Source organism: Rhinoraja longicauda, unplaced genomic scaffold, assembly GCF_053455715.1.
Source record: "Rhinoraja longicauda isolate Sanriku21f unplaced genomic scaffold, sRhiLon1.1 Scf000870, whole genome shotgun sequence".
NCBI classification, from domain to species: Eukaryota; Metazoa; Chordata; class Chondrichthyes; order Rajiformes; family Arhynchobatidae; genus Rhinoraja; species Rhinoraja longicauda.
In genome coordinates this window covers 1-18,358 of record NW_027602086.1, presented here as the reverse complement: position 1 = coordinate 18,358, position 18,358 = coordinate 1, and the positions used below count along the sequence as shown (strand labels likewise).

General features: G+C 55.5%; 1 protein-coding gene across 1 annotated transcript; it reads left to right on the top strand.

Moving 5' to 3' along the window:
- Nucleotides 1–3,994: 3,994 nt before the first annotated feature.
- On the top strand, nt 3,995–18,352 carry paqr4a (progestin and adipoQ receptor family member IVa). The gene is made up of 3 exons (XM_078395565.1): nt 3,995–5,193; nt 15,008–15,226; nt 16,297–18,352. The coding sequence occupies exons 1-3, from the start codon at nt 5,019–5,021 to the stop codon at nt 16,764–16,766; spliced, it is 864 nt and encodes a 287-aa protein (XP_078251691.1). The 5' UTR covers nt 3,995–5,018; the 3' UTR covers nt 16,767–18,352.
- Nucleotides 18,353–18,358: the final 6 nt, after the last annotated feature.

Sequence of the window (18,358 nt, the reverse complement as noted above, 5' to 3'; positions counted from 1 at the left end):
ATGGGGCATGTTGGTCGGTGTGGGCGGGGTGGGACTAGTGTAGATGGGGACATGGTGACGTCGAGGGAGCTGACGCGTGACGCTACGGGGGAGGGGAGGGTGCGCATGACGGCGGGTGACGGTGACGCGGTGACGCGGTGTGGAGGGGTGGGCTGCCCGTCGCGTTGACGCCGGGGGCGGTAACGCTATGGTGACCTATGGTGCAGGGGGGGGGGGTGACCTATGGTGCAGGGGGGCGGAGTGACGTGTTGATACCGGTGACGCGTGACGCTAAGTGGGGGTTCGGAGACGCCGAGGGTGGAGAGGGGAGGGCGGTGACGCTGTGTGGAGGGGGCGGATTGACGCGGTGACGCGAAGTGGAGGGGGTGTGGCGCGGGACGCGGTGACGCCGGGATGGGGGGCGGTGACGCGATGTGGAGGGGCGCGGCGACGCGTTGACCGCCGTCGGCGGTTGACGCGGTGATGCTCGGTGGAGGGGGGGGGGGGCGGAGTGACGCGAAGACGTCGGGGGCGCGGTGACGCGAAGTGGAGAAGGGGGACGCGGTGTGGAGGAGGGGTAACGCGGGGGTGGAGAGGGTTAACGTGGGAGGGTAGGTGGGAGGGGAGAGGGGCGCAGTGACGCGGCACGTCGGACGGTGACGCGGAATGGCAGGAGGGGAAGGGGTGGAGTGACGCGGCACGCCGGGCGGTGAGGCGGTGTGACGCCGGTCCGTGCCGGGCCGGGCCGGGGCGGCGGTTGGGGGTTTGAAGCGCGTTGCCATGGCAGCGGGGGCGCGGGCGGGCGGCGGGAGCGGCCGGTGAGGGGGGCGCAGTTAGTCCGGCGGCGGCGGCCGGAGAGAGAGAGACAGAGAGAGAGAGACAGAGAGAGAGAGACAGAGAGAGAGAGAGAGAGAGAGAGAGGGAGAGAGAGGGGGGGGAGAGAGAGACAGAGGGGGGAGAAGAGAGAGAGAGAGAGAGAGAGAGAGAGAGGGGGGGAGTCGACGCCCCCTCTCCCTCACACCGACCCCACACTCCCCTCATCCTCTCCCTCCTCTCCACTCCTCCCTCCTCCCTCCACTCCCCTCATCCTCTCCTCGCTCTCCCTCCTCACACTCGTCCCTCCTCTCCCTCCTCTCCTCGCTCTCACACTCCTCTCCCTCCTCACACTCGTCCCTCCTCTCCCTCCTCTCCTCGCTCTCACCCTCCTCTCCCTCCTCTCCTCTGCTCTCCTCTCCCTCGCTCTCCCTCCTCGCTCTCCTCCCTGCCTCTCCTCTCACTCACACTCCTCTCCCTCCTCGCTCTCCCTCCTCTCCCTCGCTCTCCCTCCTCGCTCTCTCCCTCCTCTCCTCTCACTCACACTCCTCTCCCTCCTCTATTTCACCCCTTCACCCTCTCCCTCACATCCCTCCCCTCATCCTCTCCTCACACTCGTTCCTCCGCTCCCTCCTCTCCCTCTCCCCCCCTCTCCCTCTCCTCTCCTCGCTCTCCCTCCTCTCACTCACACTCCCCTCCCTCCTCTACTTCACTCCCTTCACCCTCTCCTCTCCTCTCCTCTCCTCGCTCTCCCCCCTCTCCTCTCACTCACACTCCTCTCCCTCCTCTCACTCACACTCCTCTCCCTCCTCTCACTCACACTCCTCTCCCTCCTCTATTTCACCCCTTCACCCTCTCCCTCACATCCCTCCCCTCATCCTCTCCTCACACTCGTTCCTCCGCTCCCTCCTCTCCCTCTCCCCCCTCTCCCTCTCCTCTCCTCGCTCTCCCTCCTCTCACTCACACTCCCCCTCCCTCCTCTACTTCACTCCCTTCAACCCTCTCCTCTCCTCTCCTCTCCTCTCCTCGCTCTCCCCCCTCTCCTCTCACTCACACTCCTCTCCCTCCTCTCACTCACACTCCTCTCCTCGCTCTCCCTCCTCTCCTCGCTCTCCCCCCTCTCCTCTCACTCCACACTCCTCTCCCCTCCTCTATTTCACCCCTTCACCCTCTCCCTCACACCCCTCCTCTCCTCGCTCTCCCTCCTCTCACTCACACTCCCCTCCCTCCTCTACTTCACTCCCTTCACCCTCTCCCTCCTCTCCTCTCCTCTCCTCTCCTCTCCCTCGCTCTCCCTCCTCTCACTCACACTCCTCTCCTCCTCTATTTCACCCCTTCACCCTCGCCCTCACCTCGTCCTCTCCTCGCTCTCCCTCCTCTCCTCACCCTCCTCCCTCCCACACACGCCCCTCATCCTCTCCCTCCTCTCCTCTCCTCGCTCTCCCTCCTCTCACTCACACTCCTCCTCCCTCCTCTACTTCACACCTTCACCCTCTCCCTCACATCCCACTCCTCGTCCTATCTCCTCCCTCTCTCACTCACCCTCCTTCTCCCCTCTCTCCTCCACTCTCTTCTCCTCTCCTCACCTACTCTCACCTACCCTCCACTCCCTCCTCTCCTCTCACTCCTCTCTCACTCACACTCCTCTCCCTCTCTCCCTCCTCTCACTCCTACCCCTCGCCCTCCTCACACTCCTCCCCTTCTCCCTCTCTCCTCACTCTCTTCTCCTCTCCTCACCTACTCTCACTCCTACCCTCCCTCCTCTCCTCTCACTCCTCTCTCTCACACTCCTCTCCCTACACTCCTCTCTCCTATCACTCCTCCCCCTCTTCTTCTCCCTCCTCTCACTCCTACCCCTCTCCCTCCACCCCTAGTGACCCTCTTCATTCCATCCCTCACTCCCTCACCCTCATCCCCCTCACCCTCTCCCTCACACTCCTCTAGTTGACCCACTCACACTCCTCCCCCTCTCCCCACTCCTTCACTCCCTCTCACTCCTACCTTCCCCCCGCCCCTCCTCTCACTCCTAACCCTCCCCCCTCACTCATACCCCCTCACCCTCTCACTCCTACCCCACTCCCACCCCCCTCTCCCTCACTGCAATCCCACTCCCTCACTCCCACCCCCTCTCCCTCACTCCTCTCCTCCCCCTCACTCCTCCCCCTCACTCCTCTCCCCTCTCACTCCTCCCCCACTCCCTCTCACTCCTCCCCAGTCCCTCTCTCCTACCCCTCCACTCACTCCTACCCCTCCACTCACTCCTACCCTTCTCCCTCTCACTCCTACCCCTCTCCCTCACTTCCACCCCCTCTCCCTCGCACCCCTACCCAACTCCCTCACTCCTATCCTGCTCCTTCACTCCTCCCCCTCTGCTTCTCACTCCTCCCCTCTCCCTCACTCCTCCCCTCCCTCTCTCTCCCCCACACTCCTCCCCCACTCACTCTCACTCCTCCCCAGTCCCTCTCTCCTACCTTTCCCCCTCTCCCCCACATTCCTCCCCCACTCACTCTCACTCCTCCCCAGTCCCTCTCTCCTACCCCTCTCCCTCACTCTCCTCCCCCACTCCCTCTCACCCCCCTCTCCCTCACTCCTACCCCTCCCTTTCCATCCTCTCTTCCCCCACTCCCTCCTCTCCATCTTCTGCACCCTCTCCCCCTCCCCCTCTCTGTCACTCTCGTACCCCACTCCCTCACCCCCTACTGACTCCTCCCTCCAGGACCCTCTCCCCCACCCAGGTGTAGTCTCCCACATCCGCCTAACCTCCCCCCCCCCCCGAGACCCTCACTCCTGACCGAGTCCCCATCGCTTCTCCTCCCTCCGTCACTCCCTCCCTCTGTCCAACCCTCCACCACTCACTCACTCATTGCACCAGTGTTCTTGCTCCCAGTCCCAGGTTCAGGACCAGCGTATTTTCATCCCACTACCCCTCCCTCCCTCCCCCCGCTTCCCTCCCCCTCCTCACCCCTCTCCCCTCCTCTCAAAACTCCCCCCACCCCTTCCCCACCCCCCCTCTCCCCTCCCTCCCTCCCCCACTTCTTCCCCTCCCCTCTTCCCCTCACCTCTTCCCCTCCCCTCCCCTCTTCCCCTCCCCTCTTCCCTTCCCCTCCCCTCTTCCCCTCTCCCCTCACCTCTTCCCCTCACCTCTTCCCCTCCCCTCTCCCCCTCCCCTCCCCTCTTCCCCTCCCCCTCCACTCCCCCTCTTTCCCACCCCCTCTTTCCCACCCCCTCTTTCCCACTCCTCTTCCCCCCCACTCTACCACTCCCCTCAATCCCCCCTCTTTCCCACCCCCTCTTAACCCCCTCTACCACTCCTCTCTTTCCCCCCCACTCTTTCCCCCCTCTTCCCCAACTCCCACCTTTTTCCCCAACACCAAACTTCTTCCGCTCCACCCCCCCAACCCTCCCAGTTCATCCCAAACCCAACCCTTCCTACCCCCTTCCTACTCTCTCAGCCTCCCCTTTCCCCCTCTATCCCTCCTCCTTTTCTCCCGTTCCCCTCTCACTCCCTCCCCTCTCACTCCCTCCCCCTCTCTCCCTCCCCTTCCCTCTTCCCTTCCACCCTCCACACCTCTCCCCCCCATCTCCCCTTCTCTCCCCTTTGACCCCATTCTCTCCCTCTAACCTTTGACCCCTTCCCCTTTGACGTCTCCCCTCCCCATTGATCCAGTCCCCTTTGACCCCCCTTGACCTCCCTTTCCTCTTTGACCCTTTCCACTTTGACCTCTCTTTCCCCTTGACCTCCCTTTCACCATTGACCTCCCCTTCCCCTTTGACCTATCACCCTGCCCTTTGACCTCTCCCCCTCCCTTTTGACCCCATTCCCTCCCTCTAACCTTTGACACTCTCCCTTCCTCCTCGCCCCCTCTCGCTTATCTTCCCATCCTTTCTCTCACCCCCCTCCTGCTCCTCCTTAACCCCCTCCTCTCTTCCTACCTCTCTCCCTTCCTACCCTTCTCCCTCTCTCCCTTCCTACCTCTCTCCCTTCCTACCCCTCTCCATCTCTCCCTTCCTACCCCTCTCCCTCTCTTTTCTCCTACCCCTCTCCCTTCCTCTCCCTTCCCACTCTCTCCTTTACTACCCCTCTCCCTCACCCCTCCTCTTGTTGCCCTCCCTCAACCCCCCACTAGATCAGACCCTCCCCTCCACCTCCCCCGCCCGGGTCTCGGGTGGCCTCTTCTCTCTTCCCCCTCCCCCCCTGGCGAGGGGCCGGGAGGGAGGGGGGGAGGATGGTGGGGGTGGTGTTTCTCAGCGGCCCCCGTCTGCTCGACTGGGCCAGCAGCCCGCCCCACCTGCAGTTCAACAAGTACGTGCTGACGGGCTACCGCCCCATCTCACCGCTGGGGGAATGTGTGCGTAGCCTCTTCTACCTCCACAACGAGCTGGGCAACATCTATACCCATGGTGAGAGGGGAGAGGGAGGGAGGGAGGGAGAGGGGGAAACATGGAAACATAGAAAACAGGTGCAGGAGGAGGCCATTTGGCCCTTTGCATCGAGCCTGTACGCACCGCCATTCATTGTGATCGCGGCTGACCGTCCACAATCAGTAACCCATGCCTGCCTTCTCCCCATATCCCTTGATTCCACTAGCCCCTAGAGCTCTATCTAACTCTCTCTTAAACCCATCCAGCGAATCGGCCTCCACTGCCCTCTGTGGCAGAGAATCCCACACATTCACAACTGGAAACGTTTCTCCTCACCTCAGTTTTAAATGGCCTCCCCTTTATTCTTAGACTTTATGAGTGGCCCCTGGTTCTGGATTCCCCCAACATTGGGAACATGTTTCCTGCATTTAGTCCTTTTATAATTTTACACGTCTCTATAAGATCCCCCTCTCGTCCTTCTAAACTCCAGCGAATACAAGCCCAGTCTTTCCAATCTTTCCTCGTACGACAGTCCCGCCATCCCGGGGATTAACCTGGTGAACCTACGCTGCACTGCCTCAATAGCAAGGACGTCCTTCCTTGAATTAGGAGACCAAAACTGCGCACACAACACTCCAGGTGCGGTCTCACCTCTACAACTGCAGAATGACCTCTTTACTCCTGTACTCAAATCCTCTGGCAGCTCGTTTAATATACTTACCTCCCTATATATAAAAAAGTCACCTTCGGGTTCCTATTAAATCTTTTCCCCCCCACCTGAAACCTATGTCCTCTGGTTCTTGAATCCGCTACTCTGCATAAAACGCTTTATGCATCTACCCGATCTACTCCCCTCCAAATATTTTCCCCTCATGAAGTTAATCCCCAGGATGGCAGGACTGTCGTACAAGGAAAGATTGGAAAGACAAGGCTTGTATTCGCTGGAGTTTAAAACGATGAGAGGGGAGGATCTTATAGAAACGTGTACAATCATAAAAGGACTGGACAAGCTAGATGCAGGAAAAATGTTCCCGATGTTGGGGGAGTCCAGACCAGGGGCCACACACAGTCTAAGAATAAAGGGGAGGCCATTTAAAACTGAGGTGAGAAGAATTTTTTTCACCCAGAGAGTTGTGAATGTGTGGGATTCTCTGCCACAGAGGGCAGTGGAGGCCGATTCACTGGATGGCAAGGGATATGGGGAGAAGGCAGGCACGGGTTACTGATTGTGGACGGTCAGCCACGACCACAATGAATGGCGGTGCGTACAGGCTCGAAGGCCTCCTCCTGCACCTATTTTCTATGTTTCTATGTCTATGTTTCTTACACCTTAAATCTGTATCTGGGATTGTCTTAAATATCGTTGGAAACTCAGTAGTATAATGTACGATGAGCGTTTGTCGGCACTGGGCCTGTACTCGCTGGAGTTTAGAAGAATAAGGGGGGAACTTTCCAGAATAGTGAGCGGCCTGGATAGAGTGGATGTGGAGAGGATGTTTCCACTGCTGGGATAGTCTAGAACCAGAGGGCACAGCCTCAGTTAAAGGGTGTTCCTTTAGGAAGGAGACGAGGAGGAATTTCTTTAGCCAGAGGGTGGTGAATCTGTGGAATTCACAGTGGTGGAGGCCACAAGTCAGCGGATATATTTGCGGCATAGATAGATAGATTCTTGATTAGTGCGGGTGTCAGGGGTTACGGGGAGAAGGCAGGAGAATGGGGTTAGGAGGGAGAGATAGATCAGCCATGATTGTACAGGGCCCTAGTGAGACCGCACCTGGAGTACTGTGTGCAGTTTTGGTCTCCAAATTTGAGGAAGGATATTCTTGCTATTGAGTAGGTTCACTGTCATAAGTTGAAAGACTGGAGCGACTAGGCTTGTATACACTGGAATTTAGAAGGATGAGAGGGAATCTTATCGATACGTATAAGATTATTAAGGGGTTGGACACGTTAGAGGCAGGAAACATGTTCCCAATGTTGGGGGAGTCCAGAACCAGGGGCCACAGTTTAAGAATAAGGGGTCGGCCATTTAGAACGGAGAAGAGGAAAAACCTTTTCAGTCAGAGAGTTGAGAATCTGTGGAATTCTCTGCCTCAAAAGGCAGTGGAGGCCAATTCTCTGAATGCATTCAAGAGAGAGCTAGATAGAGCTCTTAAGGATAGCGGAGTCAGGGGGTATGGGGAGAAGGCAGGAACGGGGTACTGATTGAGAATGATCAGCCATGATCACATTGAATGGTGGTGCTGGCTCGAAGGGCCGAATGGCCTACTCCTGCACCTATTGTCTATTAAATGTCGGAGTAGACTTGATGGGCCGAATGGCCTAATTCTGCTCCTATCACATGTGATCTTATGACCACCCTAACTACCTGTGACCGCCTTATCTACCCGTTGTGTGTTATCTAGTCAAGACTGTCCATGATTACAATTGAGCCGTCCACAGTGTACAGATACAGGATAAAGGGAATAACGTTTAGTGCAAGGTCAAGTCCGATTAAAGATAGTCCGAGGGTCTCCAATGAGGTAGATGGGAGATCGGGACCGTTCTCTAGCTGGTGAGAGGATGGTTCAGTTGCTTGATAACAGCCGGGAAGAAACTGCCCTTGAATCTGGAGGTGTGCACTTCTCCACACTTCTGTACCTCTTGCCCCGATGGGAGAGGGGGGAAGAGGGAGTGAGTCTGGTCTTTGATTCTGCTGCTGGCCTTGCCGAGTTGTCGGGGACGTGCCGAACTTCCTAAGCCTTCTAAGGAAGTATTGGTGTGCTTTCTTAGCCGTGTGTGGTGATTTCTGTGATGGTGAAGTGCTGAAGTGCTTTTAATTGGAGTATTGTGGACAAAGCAGATGAGCTGAGAGCCTAATCAGTTGTTGGGACTATGATGTTGTGGTCATTGTGGGAGGGAGAGAGGGAGGGAGAGAGAGAGTTTAGAGAGAGAGAGATGTTGCCTGACCCGCTGAGTTACTCCAGCACTTTGTACCTGTCCACGTTCTCCACAGAGATGCTGCCCGACCCGCTGAGTTACTCCAGCACTTTGTACCTGTCTGCGTTCTCCAGAGATGCTGCCCGACCCGCTGAGTTACTGCAGCACTTTGTACCTGTCCACGTTCTCCACAGTGATGCTGCCCGACCCGCTGAGTTACTGCAGCACTTTGTACCTGTCCACGTTCTCCACAGAGATGCTGCCCGACCTGCTGAGTTACTCCAGCACTTTGTGTCTATCTTTAGTGTGGTTTAGTTTAGTTTATTGTCACGTGTACTGAGGTACAGTGAGAAGCTTTGTTGCTGCGTGCTATCCAGTCAGCGGAAAGACTGTACATGATTACAATCGAGCCGTCCACAGTGTACAGATACACGATCAATTCACATGCATTTGAGTGCTACATTTAAATTGGCAGGGAACTTAATGACATGAAGAAATGTCTTGACACCAAACGTCACCTGTCCCTCTTTCTCCAGAGATGTCGCCTGACCCGCTGAGTAACTCTGGCTTTTTGTGTCTATCTTTGGTATCAGTCAGCATCTGTAGTTCAAAAGGTAGACACAAGATGCTGGAGTAACTCAGCGAGTCAGGCAGCATCTCTGGAGAGAAGGAATGGATGACGTTTCGGGTCGAGACCCTTCTCGAACGGAAACGTCACCCATTCCTTCTCTCCAGAGATGCTGCCTGACCCACTGAGTTACTCCAGCATCTTGTGTCTACCTTCGATTTAAACCAGCATCTGCAGTTTTCTTTCCTCTGCAGTTCAGAAGGTCGTAAGTGATAGGAGTAGAATTAGGCCATTTGGCCCAAAGAGTCCACTCCGCCATTCAATCATGGCTGATCTATCTCTCCCTCCTAACCCCATTCTCCTGCCTTCTCCCCATAACCCCTGACACCCACACTAATCAAGAATCTATCTATCTCTGCCGCAAATATATCCACTGACTTGTGGCCTCTGTGGCAAAGAATCCCACTGATTCACCATCCTCTGGCTAAAGAAATTTTGCCTTATCTCCTTCCTAAAGGAACGTCCTATAACTCTGAGGCTGTGCCCTCTGGTCCGAGACTCTCCCACTGTTGGAAACATCCTCTCCACATCCACTCTATCCGGGCCTTTCACTGTTCGGTGAAGTTTCAATGAGGTTCCACCCTCCCTCGTTCTTTTAAACTCCAGCGAGTACAGGCCCAGTGCCGACAAACGCTCATCGTACGTTAACCCACTCATTCCTGGGATCGTTCTTGTAAATCTCCTCTGGACCCTCTCCAGAGCCAGCACATCCTTCCTCAGATTCGGGGCCCAAAATTGCTCTTCTAGGACTCGAGTTCACAGCCTCAGAATCAAAGGACGTTCCTCGAGGAAGATGAGGCTGAGTTTCTCGAGTTAGAGGGTGGTGAATCTGTGGAATTCATTACCACAAAAGACTGTCCTCCTCTCTACACATCAATGCAGACTGGGTGGTTTAGAAACATAGAAACACAGAAAATAGGTTCAGGAGGAGGCCATTTGGCCCTTCCATTCATTGTGATCATGGCTGATCATCCACAATCAGTAACCCGTGCCTGCCCTCTCCCCATATCCCTTGATTCTTAGCCCCTGGAGCTCTATCTAACTCTTAAATCCATCCAATGATTTTGCCTCCACTGCCCTCTGTGGCAGAGAATCCCACACATTCACAACTCTCTGGGAGGAAAAGTTTCTTCTCACCTCAGTTTTAAATGGCCTCCCCTTTATTCTTAGACTGTGTGTGTGGCCCCTGGTTCTAGACTCCCCCAACATTGGGAACGTTTTTCCGGCATCCAGCTTGTCCAGTCCTTTTATAATTTTACACGTCTCTCTATAAGATCCCCTCTCGTCCTTCTAAACTCCAGTGAATACAAGCCCAGTCTTTCCAATCTTTCCTCGTACGACAGTCCCGCCATCCCGGGGATTAACCTGGTGAACCTACGCTGCACTGCCTCAATAGCAAGGACGTCCTTCCTCAAATTAGGGGACCAAAACTGCACACAGTACTCCAGGTGCGGTCTCACCAGGGCCCTGTACAACGGCAGAAGGACCTCTTTACTCCTATACTCAACTCCTGTTTTGTAACTGGAGAGTAGTTTTGGAAGTAGGGACAATTCCATGGGGGTATAGCTACACTTGCAGCAGTCCCACAGCGCACATTATTTGCCAAACACTTCCCTCTAATCTCCCGGTCTCCCGAGGAATTTGCTTGAGTGAGTGTCTGAACATAAATACGCTCAGCAGTAAACCACAGTGTAGAACAGTAGAAACAAAGTGCTGGAGTAATTCAGTGGATCGTGCAGCATCTCTGTGGAGAACGTGGACAGGTACAAAGTGCTGGAGTAGCTCAGCGGGTCGGGCAGCATCTCTGTGGAAAACGTGGACAGGTACAAAGTGCTGGAGTAACTCAGCGGGTCGGGCAGCATCTCTGGAGAACGTGGACAGGTACAAAGTGCTGGAGTAACTCAGTGGATCGTGCAGCATGTCTGTGGAGAACGTGGACAGGTACAAAGTGCTGGAGTAACTCAGCAGGTCGGGCAGCATCTCTATGGAGAACGTGGACAGGTACACAAAGTGCTGGAGTAACTCAGCGGGTCAGGCAGCATCTCTGTGGAGAACGTGGACAGGTACAAAGTGCTGGAGTAATTCTGAGGAAGGTGGACAAATGGAATCAGTGACATTTTGAGTCGAGACCCATATTCAAAATGAATGATTTTGGTTCGCGATGTAGGAGGTGTAAAGATAAGAAATCTTCTCTCAGCTGAGCGAGCTGATGCTTCGTTCAAGGATGCAGTAAGGAAGATTTTTGCCATTAATACCTGTCCTTCGAGGCTGTGTATGGTGACCTTGTGGGAAAATTAGTATGCGTAATCAGATTTACTGCTGAGCTGCTTAGACTAACACATTAACTGTTCCCCAAACACTGCCTGTCTCTTTAGTTCTGTTTAGTTCCTTAATGTCACGTGCATTTGGGGCGACAACTATTTACAATATATATTAATGATGTGGATGATGGAATTAAAAGTAATGCTGGCAATTTTGCAGATGGCACAAAGCTGGGTGGCAGTGTGAACTGCAAAGAGGATGTCAGGAGGTTGCAGGGTGACTTGGACAGGTTGAGTGAGTGGGCAGATGTAGATAAATGTGAGGTTATCCACTTTGGCGGCAAGAACAAGGAGGCAGATTATTATCTCAATGGTGTCAGAGTAGGTAAAGGGGACCTGGGTGTCCTTGTACACCGTTTCCTGAAAGTAAGCGTGCAGGTACAGCAGGCAGTGAAGAAAGCTAATGGCATGTTGGCCTTCATAGCGAGCGGATTTGAGTATAGGAGTAAAGAGGTCCTACTGCAGTTGTACAGGGCCCTGGTGAGACCGCACCTGGAGTACTGTGTGCAGTTTTGGTCTCCTAATTTGAGGAAGGACGTCCTTGCTATTGAGGCAGTGCAGCGTAGGTTCACCAGGTTAATCCCCGGGATGGCGGGACTGTCATATGTCCAAGTCACCCTGCAACCATATTGGGCTTGTATTCACTGGAGTTTAGAAGGATGAGAGGGGATCTTATAAAAACGTATAAAATTATAAAAGGACTGGACAAGCTAGATGCAGGAAAAATGTTCCCAATGTTGGGGGAGTCCAGAATCAGGGGCCACACACACAGTCTAAGAATAAAGGGGAGGCCATTTAAAGCTGAGGTGAGGAGAAACTTTTCCTCCCAGAGAGTTGTGAATGTGTGGGATTCTCTGCCACAGAGGGCAGTGGATGCCGATTCACTGGATGAATTTAAAAGATAGTTGGATAGAGCTCTAGGGGCTAGTGGAATTGAGGGATATGGGGAGAAGGCAGGCACGGGTTACTGATTGTGGATGATCAGCCGTGATCACAATGAATGGCGGTGCGTACAGGCTCGAAGGGCCGAATGGCCTCCTCCTGCATCTGTTTCTATGTGTACCGAGGTAAAGTGAAAAGCTTTTTTGTTGCACGCTATCCAGTCAGCGGAAAGACTAGACATGATTTAAATCAAGCAGTCCCATTTTGATATGAGATTAAAGTAATAAAGTTTAGTTTAGTTTATTGTCACGTGTACTGAAGTGCAGTGATAAGCTTTTATTTGTTGCTTGCTCACCACAGTGGACAGATACAGGATCAAGGAAATTACATTAAGTTTATTGTCACATGTACCAAGGTTCACTTTAGTTTAAAGATACAGCACGCAAACAGGCCCTTTGACCCACCGAGTCCACGCCGACCAGCGATCAACGTAAACTAGCATGATCCTACACACGAGGGACAATTTTTTACAATCTTTACCGAAGACAATTAACGTACAAACCTGTACATCTTTGGAGCATGGGTTCACCAAATATAAGTGTGAAGTTATCCACTTTGGTGGTAAGAATAGGAAGGCATATTATTATCTGAATGGTGTCAAGTTAGGAAAAGGGGACGTACAACGAGATCTGGGTGTCCTAGTGCATCAGTCACTGAAAGGAAGCATGCAGGTACAGCAGGCAGTGAAGAAAGCCAATGACATGTTGGCCTTCATAACAAGAGGAGTTGAGTATAGGAGCAAAGAGGTCCTTCTGCAGTTGTACAGGGCCCTAGTGAGACAGCATCTGGAGTACTGTGTGCAGTTTTGGTCTCCAAATTTGAGGAAGGATATTCTTGCTATTGAGGGCGTGCAGCGTAGGTTTATCATATCATATACATACAGCTGGAAACAGGCCTTTTTGAAAGACTGGCGCGACTAGGCTTGTCGACACTGGAATTTAGAAGGATGAGAGGGGATCTTATAGAAACATATATAAAATTCTTTAAGGACTGGACAGGCTAGAGGCAGGAAAAATGTTCCCGATGTTGGGGGAGTCCAGAACCAGGGGCCACACACACAGTCTAAGAATAAGGGGTCGGCCATTTCGGACTGAGATCATATCATATCATATCATATACATACAGCCGGAAACAGGCCTTTTCGGCCCTCCAAGTCCGTGCCGCCCAGTAATCCCCGTACATTTAACACTATCCTACACCCACTAGGGACAATTTTTACATTTTACCCAGCCAATTAACCTACATACCTGTACGTCTTTGGAGTGTGGGAGGAAACCGAAGATCTCGGAGTAAACCCACGCAGGTCACGGGGAGAACGTACAAACTCCTTACAGTGCAGCACCCGTAGTCAGGATCGAACCTGAGTCTCCGGTGCTGCATTCGCTGTAAAGCAGCAACTCTACCGCTGCGCTACCGTGCCGGTAAATCTTTTTACGCAGAGAGTTGTGAATCTGTGGGATTCTCTGCCACAGAAGTCAGTGGAGGCCAATTCACTGGATGTTTTCAAGAGAGAGTTAGATTTAGCCAATTAAAGGAATTAAGGGGTATGGGGAGAAAGCAGGAACGGGGCACTGATTGTGGATGATCAGCCATGATCATGTTGAATGGCGGTGCTGGCTCGAAGGGCCGAATGGCCTGCTCCTGCACCTATTTTTCTATGTTCTATGTTTCTATGAGTGAGGGATGAAACCGGAGCACCCGGAGAAAACCCATGCAGGGGGATGTACAAAGTGTGTACATACAGCAGCCGTATTCAGGATCGAACCTGGGTCTCTGGCAGCAACTCTACCGCTGCCTCACCCTTAAGTGAAAGGCTTTTTTGTTGCAGCCAGAGGAAAGACTGTACATGCATGGCAGATGCAGTTTAATGTGGATAATAGACAATAGGTGCAGGAGGAAGCCATTCGGCCCTTCGAGCCTGTACGCACCGCCATTAAATGTGATCATGGCTGATCATTCTCAATCAGTACCCCGTTCCTGCCTTCTCCCCATACCCCCTGACTCCGCTATCCTTAAGAGCTCTATCTAGCTCTCTCTTGAATGCATTCAGAGAATTGGCCTCCACTGCCTTCTGAGGCAGAGAATTCCACAGATTCACAACTCTCTGACTGAAAAAGTTTTTCCTCATCTCTGTTCTAAATGGCCGACCCCTTATTCTTAAACTATGGCCCCTTGTTCTGACTCCCCCACTCACTGACCCCCTCTCTCTCTCTCTCTCTCCCCCCCGCACTGACCCTCTCGCTCTCTCTCCCCTGCACTGACCCTCTCTCACCCGCACTGACCCTCTCTCTCCCCCGCACTGACCCTCACTCCCCCTTTCTCTCTCTCTCTCTCCCTCTCACTGACTCTCTCTCACCCGCACTGACCCTCTCTCTCCCCCGCACTGACCCTCTCTCCCTCTCTCTCTCCCCTCACTGATTCTCTCTCTCTCTCTCTCTCTCTCCCCTGCACTTACCCTCTCTCTCTCTCTCCCCTCTCACTGACTCTCTCTCTCTCCCCTCTCACTGACTCTCTCTCTCTCTCCCCCGCACTGACCCTCTCTGTCTCTCTGTCTCTCTGTCTCCCCCTCACTGACCCTCTCTCTCTCTCTCTCTCCCCCTCTCACTGACTCTCTCTCTCCCCACACTGACCCTCTCTGTCTCTCTCTCTCTCTCTCCCCCTCACTGACTCTCTCTCTCTGTCTCCCCTCACTGACCCTCTCTCTCTCCCTCTCCCCCTCTCACTGACCCCCTCTCTCTCTCTCCCCCTCTCTCTCCCCACACTGACCCTCTCTCTCACCCCCCCTCTCTCTCTCTCTCTCTCTCCCCACACTGACCCTCTCTGTCTCTCCCCCTCTCACTGACCCCCTCTCTCTCTCTCTCTCTCTCTCTCCCCCTCTCTCTCTCCCCACACTGACCCTCTCTCTCACCCCCCCTCTCTCTCTCTCTCTCTCCCCACACTGACCCTCTCTGTCTCTCCCCCTCTCACTGACCCCCTCTCTCTCTCTCTCTCTCCCCCTCTCTCTCTCCCCACACTGACCCTCTCTGTCTCTCCCTGTGCTCAGGGATCCCGCTGCTGTGCTTCATCTTCCTGCTGCCGCTGGCGATCCCGTGGTCGGAGATCACGGTGCCGTGGTTGGCGGTGGCGCACTACCTGGCGTGCGTGACGCCACAGCTGGGCAGCGTGCTGTACCACCTCTTCATGAACCACGAGGGCGGAGCGCCCACCTACCACACCCTGCTCACCCTCGACATGTGTGGCGTCTGCATGGTCAACACGCTGGGTAGGTGCCCACCCGCCCTCCCTCCCCCTCCCACCCTCTCATTCCTCCCCTCCTTCTCTTTGCCCTTGCCCTGATCTATCGATGCCCCTTTTGGGAGTTCCCCCCCTTCTCTCTCTCTCTCTCTCTCTCTCCCTGCTCTTTCGCCCTCCCTCTATCTCCCCCCCTCTGTCTCCCCCCTTTTTTTCTCCTCCCTCCCTCTCTCCCTCCCACCCCCTCCTGCTCGCCCTCCCTCCCGCTCCCCCTCCCTCCATCTCCCCCCCCCCTTTTTGCTCTTGCCCTGAATCTACCAGTGTCCCTTTTGGGAGTTCCCCCCTTCTCTCTCTCTCTCCGCTCTTTCCCCCCTCCCTTCCTCCCCCTCTATCCTTCCGCTCCCGTACTGACTCCCTCCCTCTCTCTCCTCCTCCCTTTCACTCTCTCCCTCCTCTCCTCTCCCTCCGCCCCTCTCTCTCTCTCCACCTCTCCCCCCTCCCTCTCTCCCACTCTCCTCTCTCTGCGGGGAGAGTTTTCTTGCGTGGGGGGCTGTGTTCGCTGGTAGAGTTTGAGAGCTATTTGGAATAGTGTCTAATCCTCTATCTCTCTCCCCTCCTCTCTCTCTCCCCCTCTCTCTCTACTCCCTCTCTCTCTCCCCCCTCTCTTTGCCCTTGCCCTGAATCTATTGGTGCCCCTTTTGGGAGTTCCCCCCTTCTCTCTCTCTCTCCCCTCTTACCACCCTCTCTCTCTCTCCCCCCCACCCCCCCCTTCTCACCCCCGCCATCTCTCTCCCCCCTTCTCTTTGCCCTTTTGGGAGTTCCCTCCCCTCTCTTTCATCCCCCCTCTTTCCCTCTCCCCCCTCTCTTCCCCCCCCCCTTTTTCACCCCCCCTTCTCTTTGCCCTTGCCCTGAATCTATCGGTGCCCCTTTTGGGAGTTCCCCCATTCTCTCTTTCATCCCCCCCTCTTTCCCCCCTCTCTTTCTCCCCCCGCTTTCTCTCCCCCACTCTCTCTCTCCCCCGCTTTATCTCCCCCCTCTCTCTCCCCCCGCTTTCTCTCCCCCCTCTCTCTCTCCCCCCCCCATCTCTCTCCGCGTGTGCAGGCGCTCTGCCGATCATCTACTGCACGCTGCTGTGCCAGCCATTGCTGCGCTGGCTGTCGCTGTCGCTGTACGTGGGCCTGTCGTCGTACGCCATCTACTGCGCGGTCAGCGCCCAGAGTAACGTGCGGCGGCTTCGCTCCTTCGCCTGGCAGGCGGCGTTCCGCTTGCTGTTCTTCGTGCTGCGCGGCTGCGGTGTGGGGGCCGGCGCTCCGGCGGCGCTGCGCTTCTACCTGCGCATGGACGCCCTGGCGGTGCTGGGCGGCCTGATCAACGTGCTTCGCGTACCCGAGCGGTTGCTGCCCGGCTGCTTCGACTACTGCTGCAACAGCCACCAGATCATGCACGTCCTCTCCGTCGCCAGCATCCTGCAGCTGCACTGGGGCGTGCTGGACGACCTGGCCTGGATCAGCCACCCACGCTGCATGCCCCCGCCGCCCGGCAGGGGGCTGGTTGTGCTGGCCCGCTCCTGACCCACCTCCTGGAGCTTCCCCAACCTCTCCCAGCCTTCCCCACATCATCCCCACCCTTCCCAACCTTTCTTAATCTCTCCTGACCTGCCCCACCCCTCTCCAGCCTTCCCAACTTCTCCCACCCCATCCCAACCTCCCCCAGCCCTTTCCAACTTCTCCCACCCCTTCCCAATCTCTCCCAGCCTTCTCCACATCATCCCCACCCTTCCCAATCTCTCCTGACCTTCTCCACCCCTTCCCAGTCTCTCCCACCCCTTCCCAACCTCCCCCACCCCTTCCCAATCTCTCCCAGCCCTTCCCAATCTCTCCCACCCCTTGCCAACCTCTCCCACCCCTTCCCAATCTCTCCCACCCCTTCCCAATCTCTCACACCCCTTCCCAATCTCTCCTGACCTTCTCCACCCTTTCCCAATCTCTCCCAGCCCTTCCCAATCTCTCCCAGCCTTCTCCACATCATCCCCAACCTCTTCCACTCCGTCCCAATTTCTCCCACCCCTTCCCAATCTCTCCCAGGCCATCCCAATCCCTCCTGATCTGCCCCACCCCTCTCCAGCGTTCCCAATCTCTCCCAGCCTTCTCCAGATCATCCCACACCTCACCAACCTTTCCAATCTCTCTGAACCTTCCCCACCCATTCCCAATCTCCCCAGGCCCATCCCCATCCCTTCCCAATCTCTCCTGGCATTCCCAATCTCTCCTGACCTTCTCCAGATCATCCCCACCCTTCCTGCAACTTCCCAATCTCTCCCACCCTTCTCCACATCATCCCCACCTTCCCAATCTCTCCCACCCCTTCCCAACCTCTCCCACCATCATCCTCACCCTCCCCAATCACTCCCACCCGTTCCAATCTCCCCAGATCTCCGGATCATCCCCATCCTTCCTGGACCTTCCCAATCTCTCCTGATCTCCCCCACCACTTCCCAACCTCCAGACCTCCCCCACCCCTCACCATCCTTCCCCACCCCTCCTGGATATCCCCCGCACTTCCTGGACCTTCCCAATCTCTCCTGACCGTCCCCACCACTTCCCAACCTCTCCTAACCTCCCCCACCCTTCCCAATCTCTTCTGACCTCCCCACCCCATCCCAATCGCTCCTCACCCCCTCCCCACCACTTCCCAATCTCTCCTGACCTCCCCCACTCCTTCCCAATCTCTCCTGACCTCCCCCGCTTCCTAATCTCTCCTGATCCTTCCGCACCCCTCCTGAACCTTCCCCGCCCCCTAACAGGTGCAGCCTGGGACATCCCCATCTCCCCCCCCCCCCCCCCACACCTCTCCATTTCCCACTGCGCGGTGCCGGAAACCCCAGAGGAGAGAGAGACGGGACCAAAAGAGGATGAGGACCAGACCCGGAGCCCAGACGAGGTCTCTGACGACGGGCAGTGGGCCAGACGAGGTCTCAGACGATAGACAGTGGCTCAGACGATGTCTCAGACAAGAGACGGAGACCAGACGATGTCTCAGACAAGACGGAGACCAGACGATGGACAGAGGCTCAGACGAAACCCAGACGATGTCTCAGATGAGAGACGGAGCAGACGAAGTCTCAGACAATGGACAGTGGCCCAGACAAGGTCTCAGACGAGAG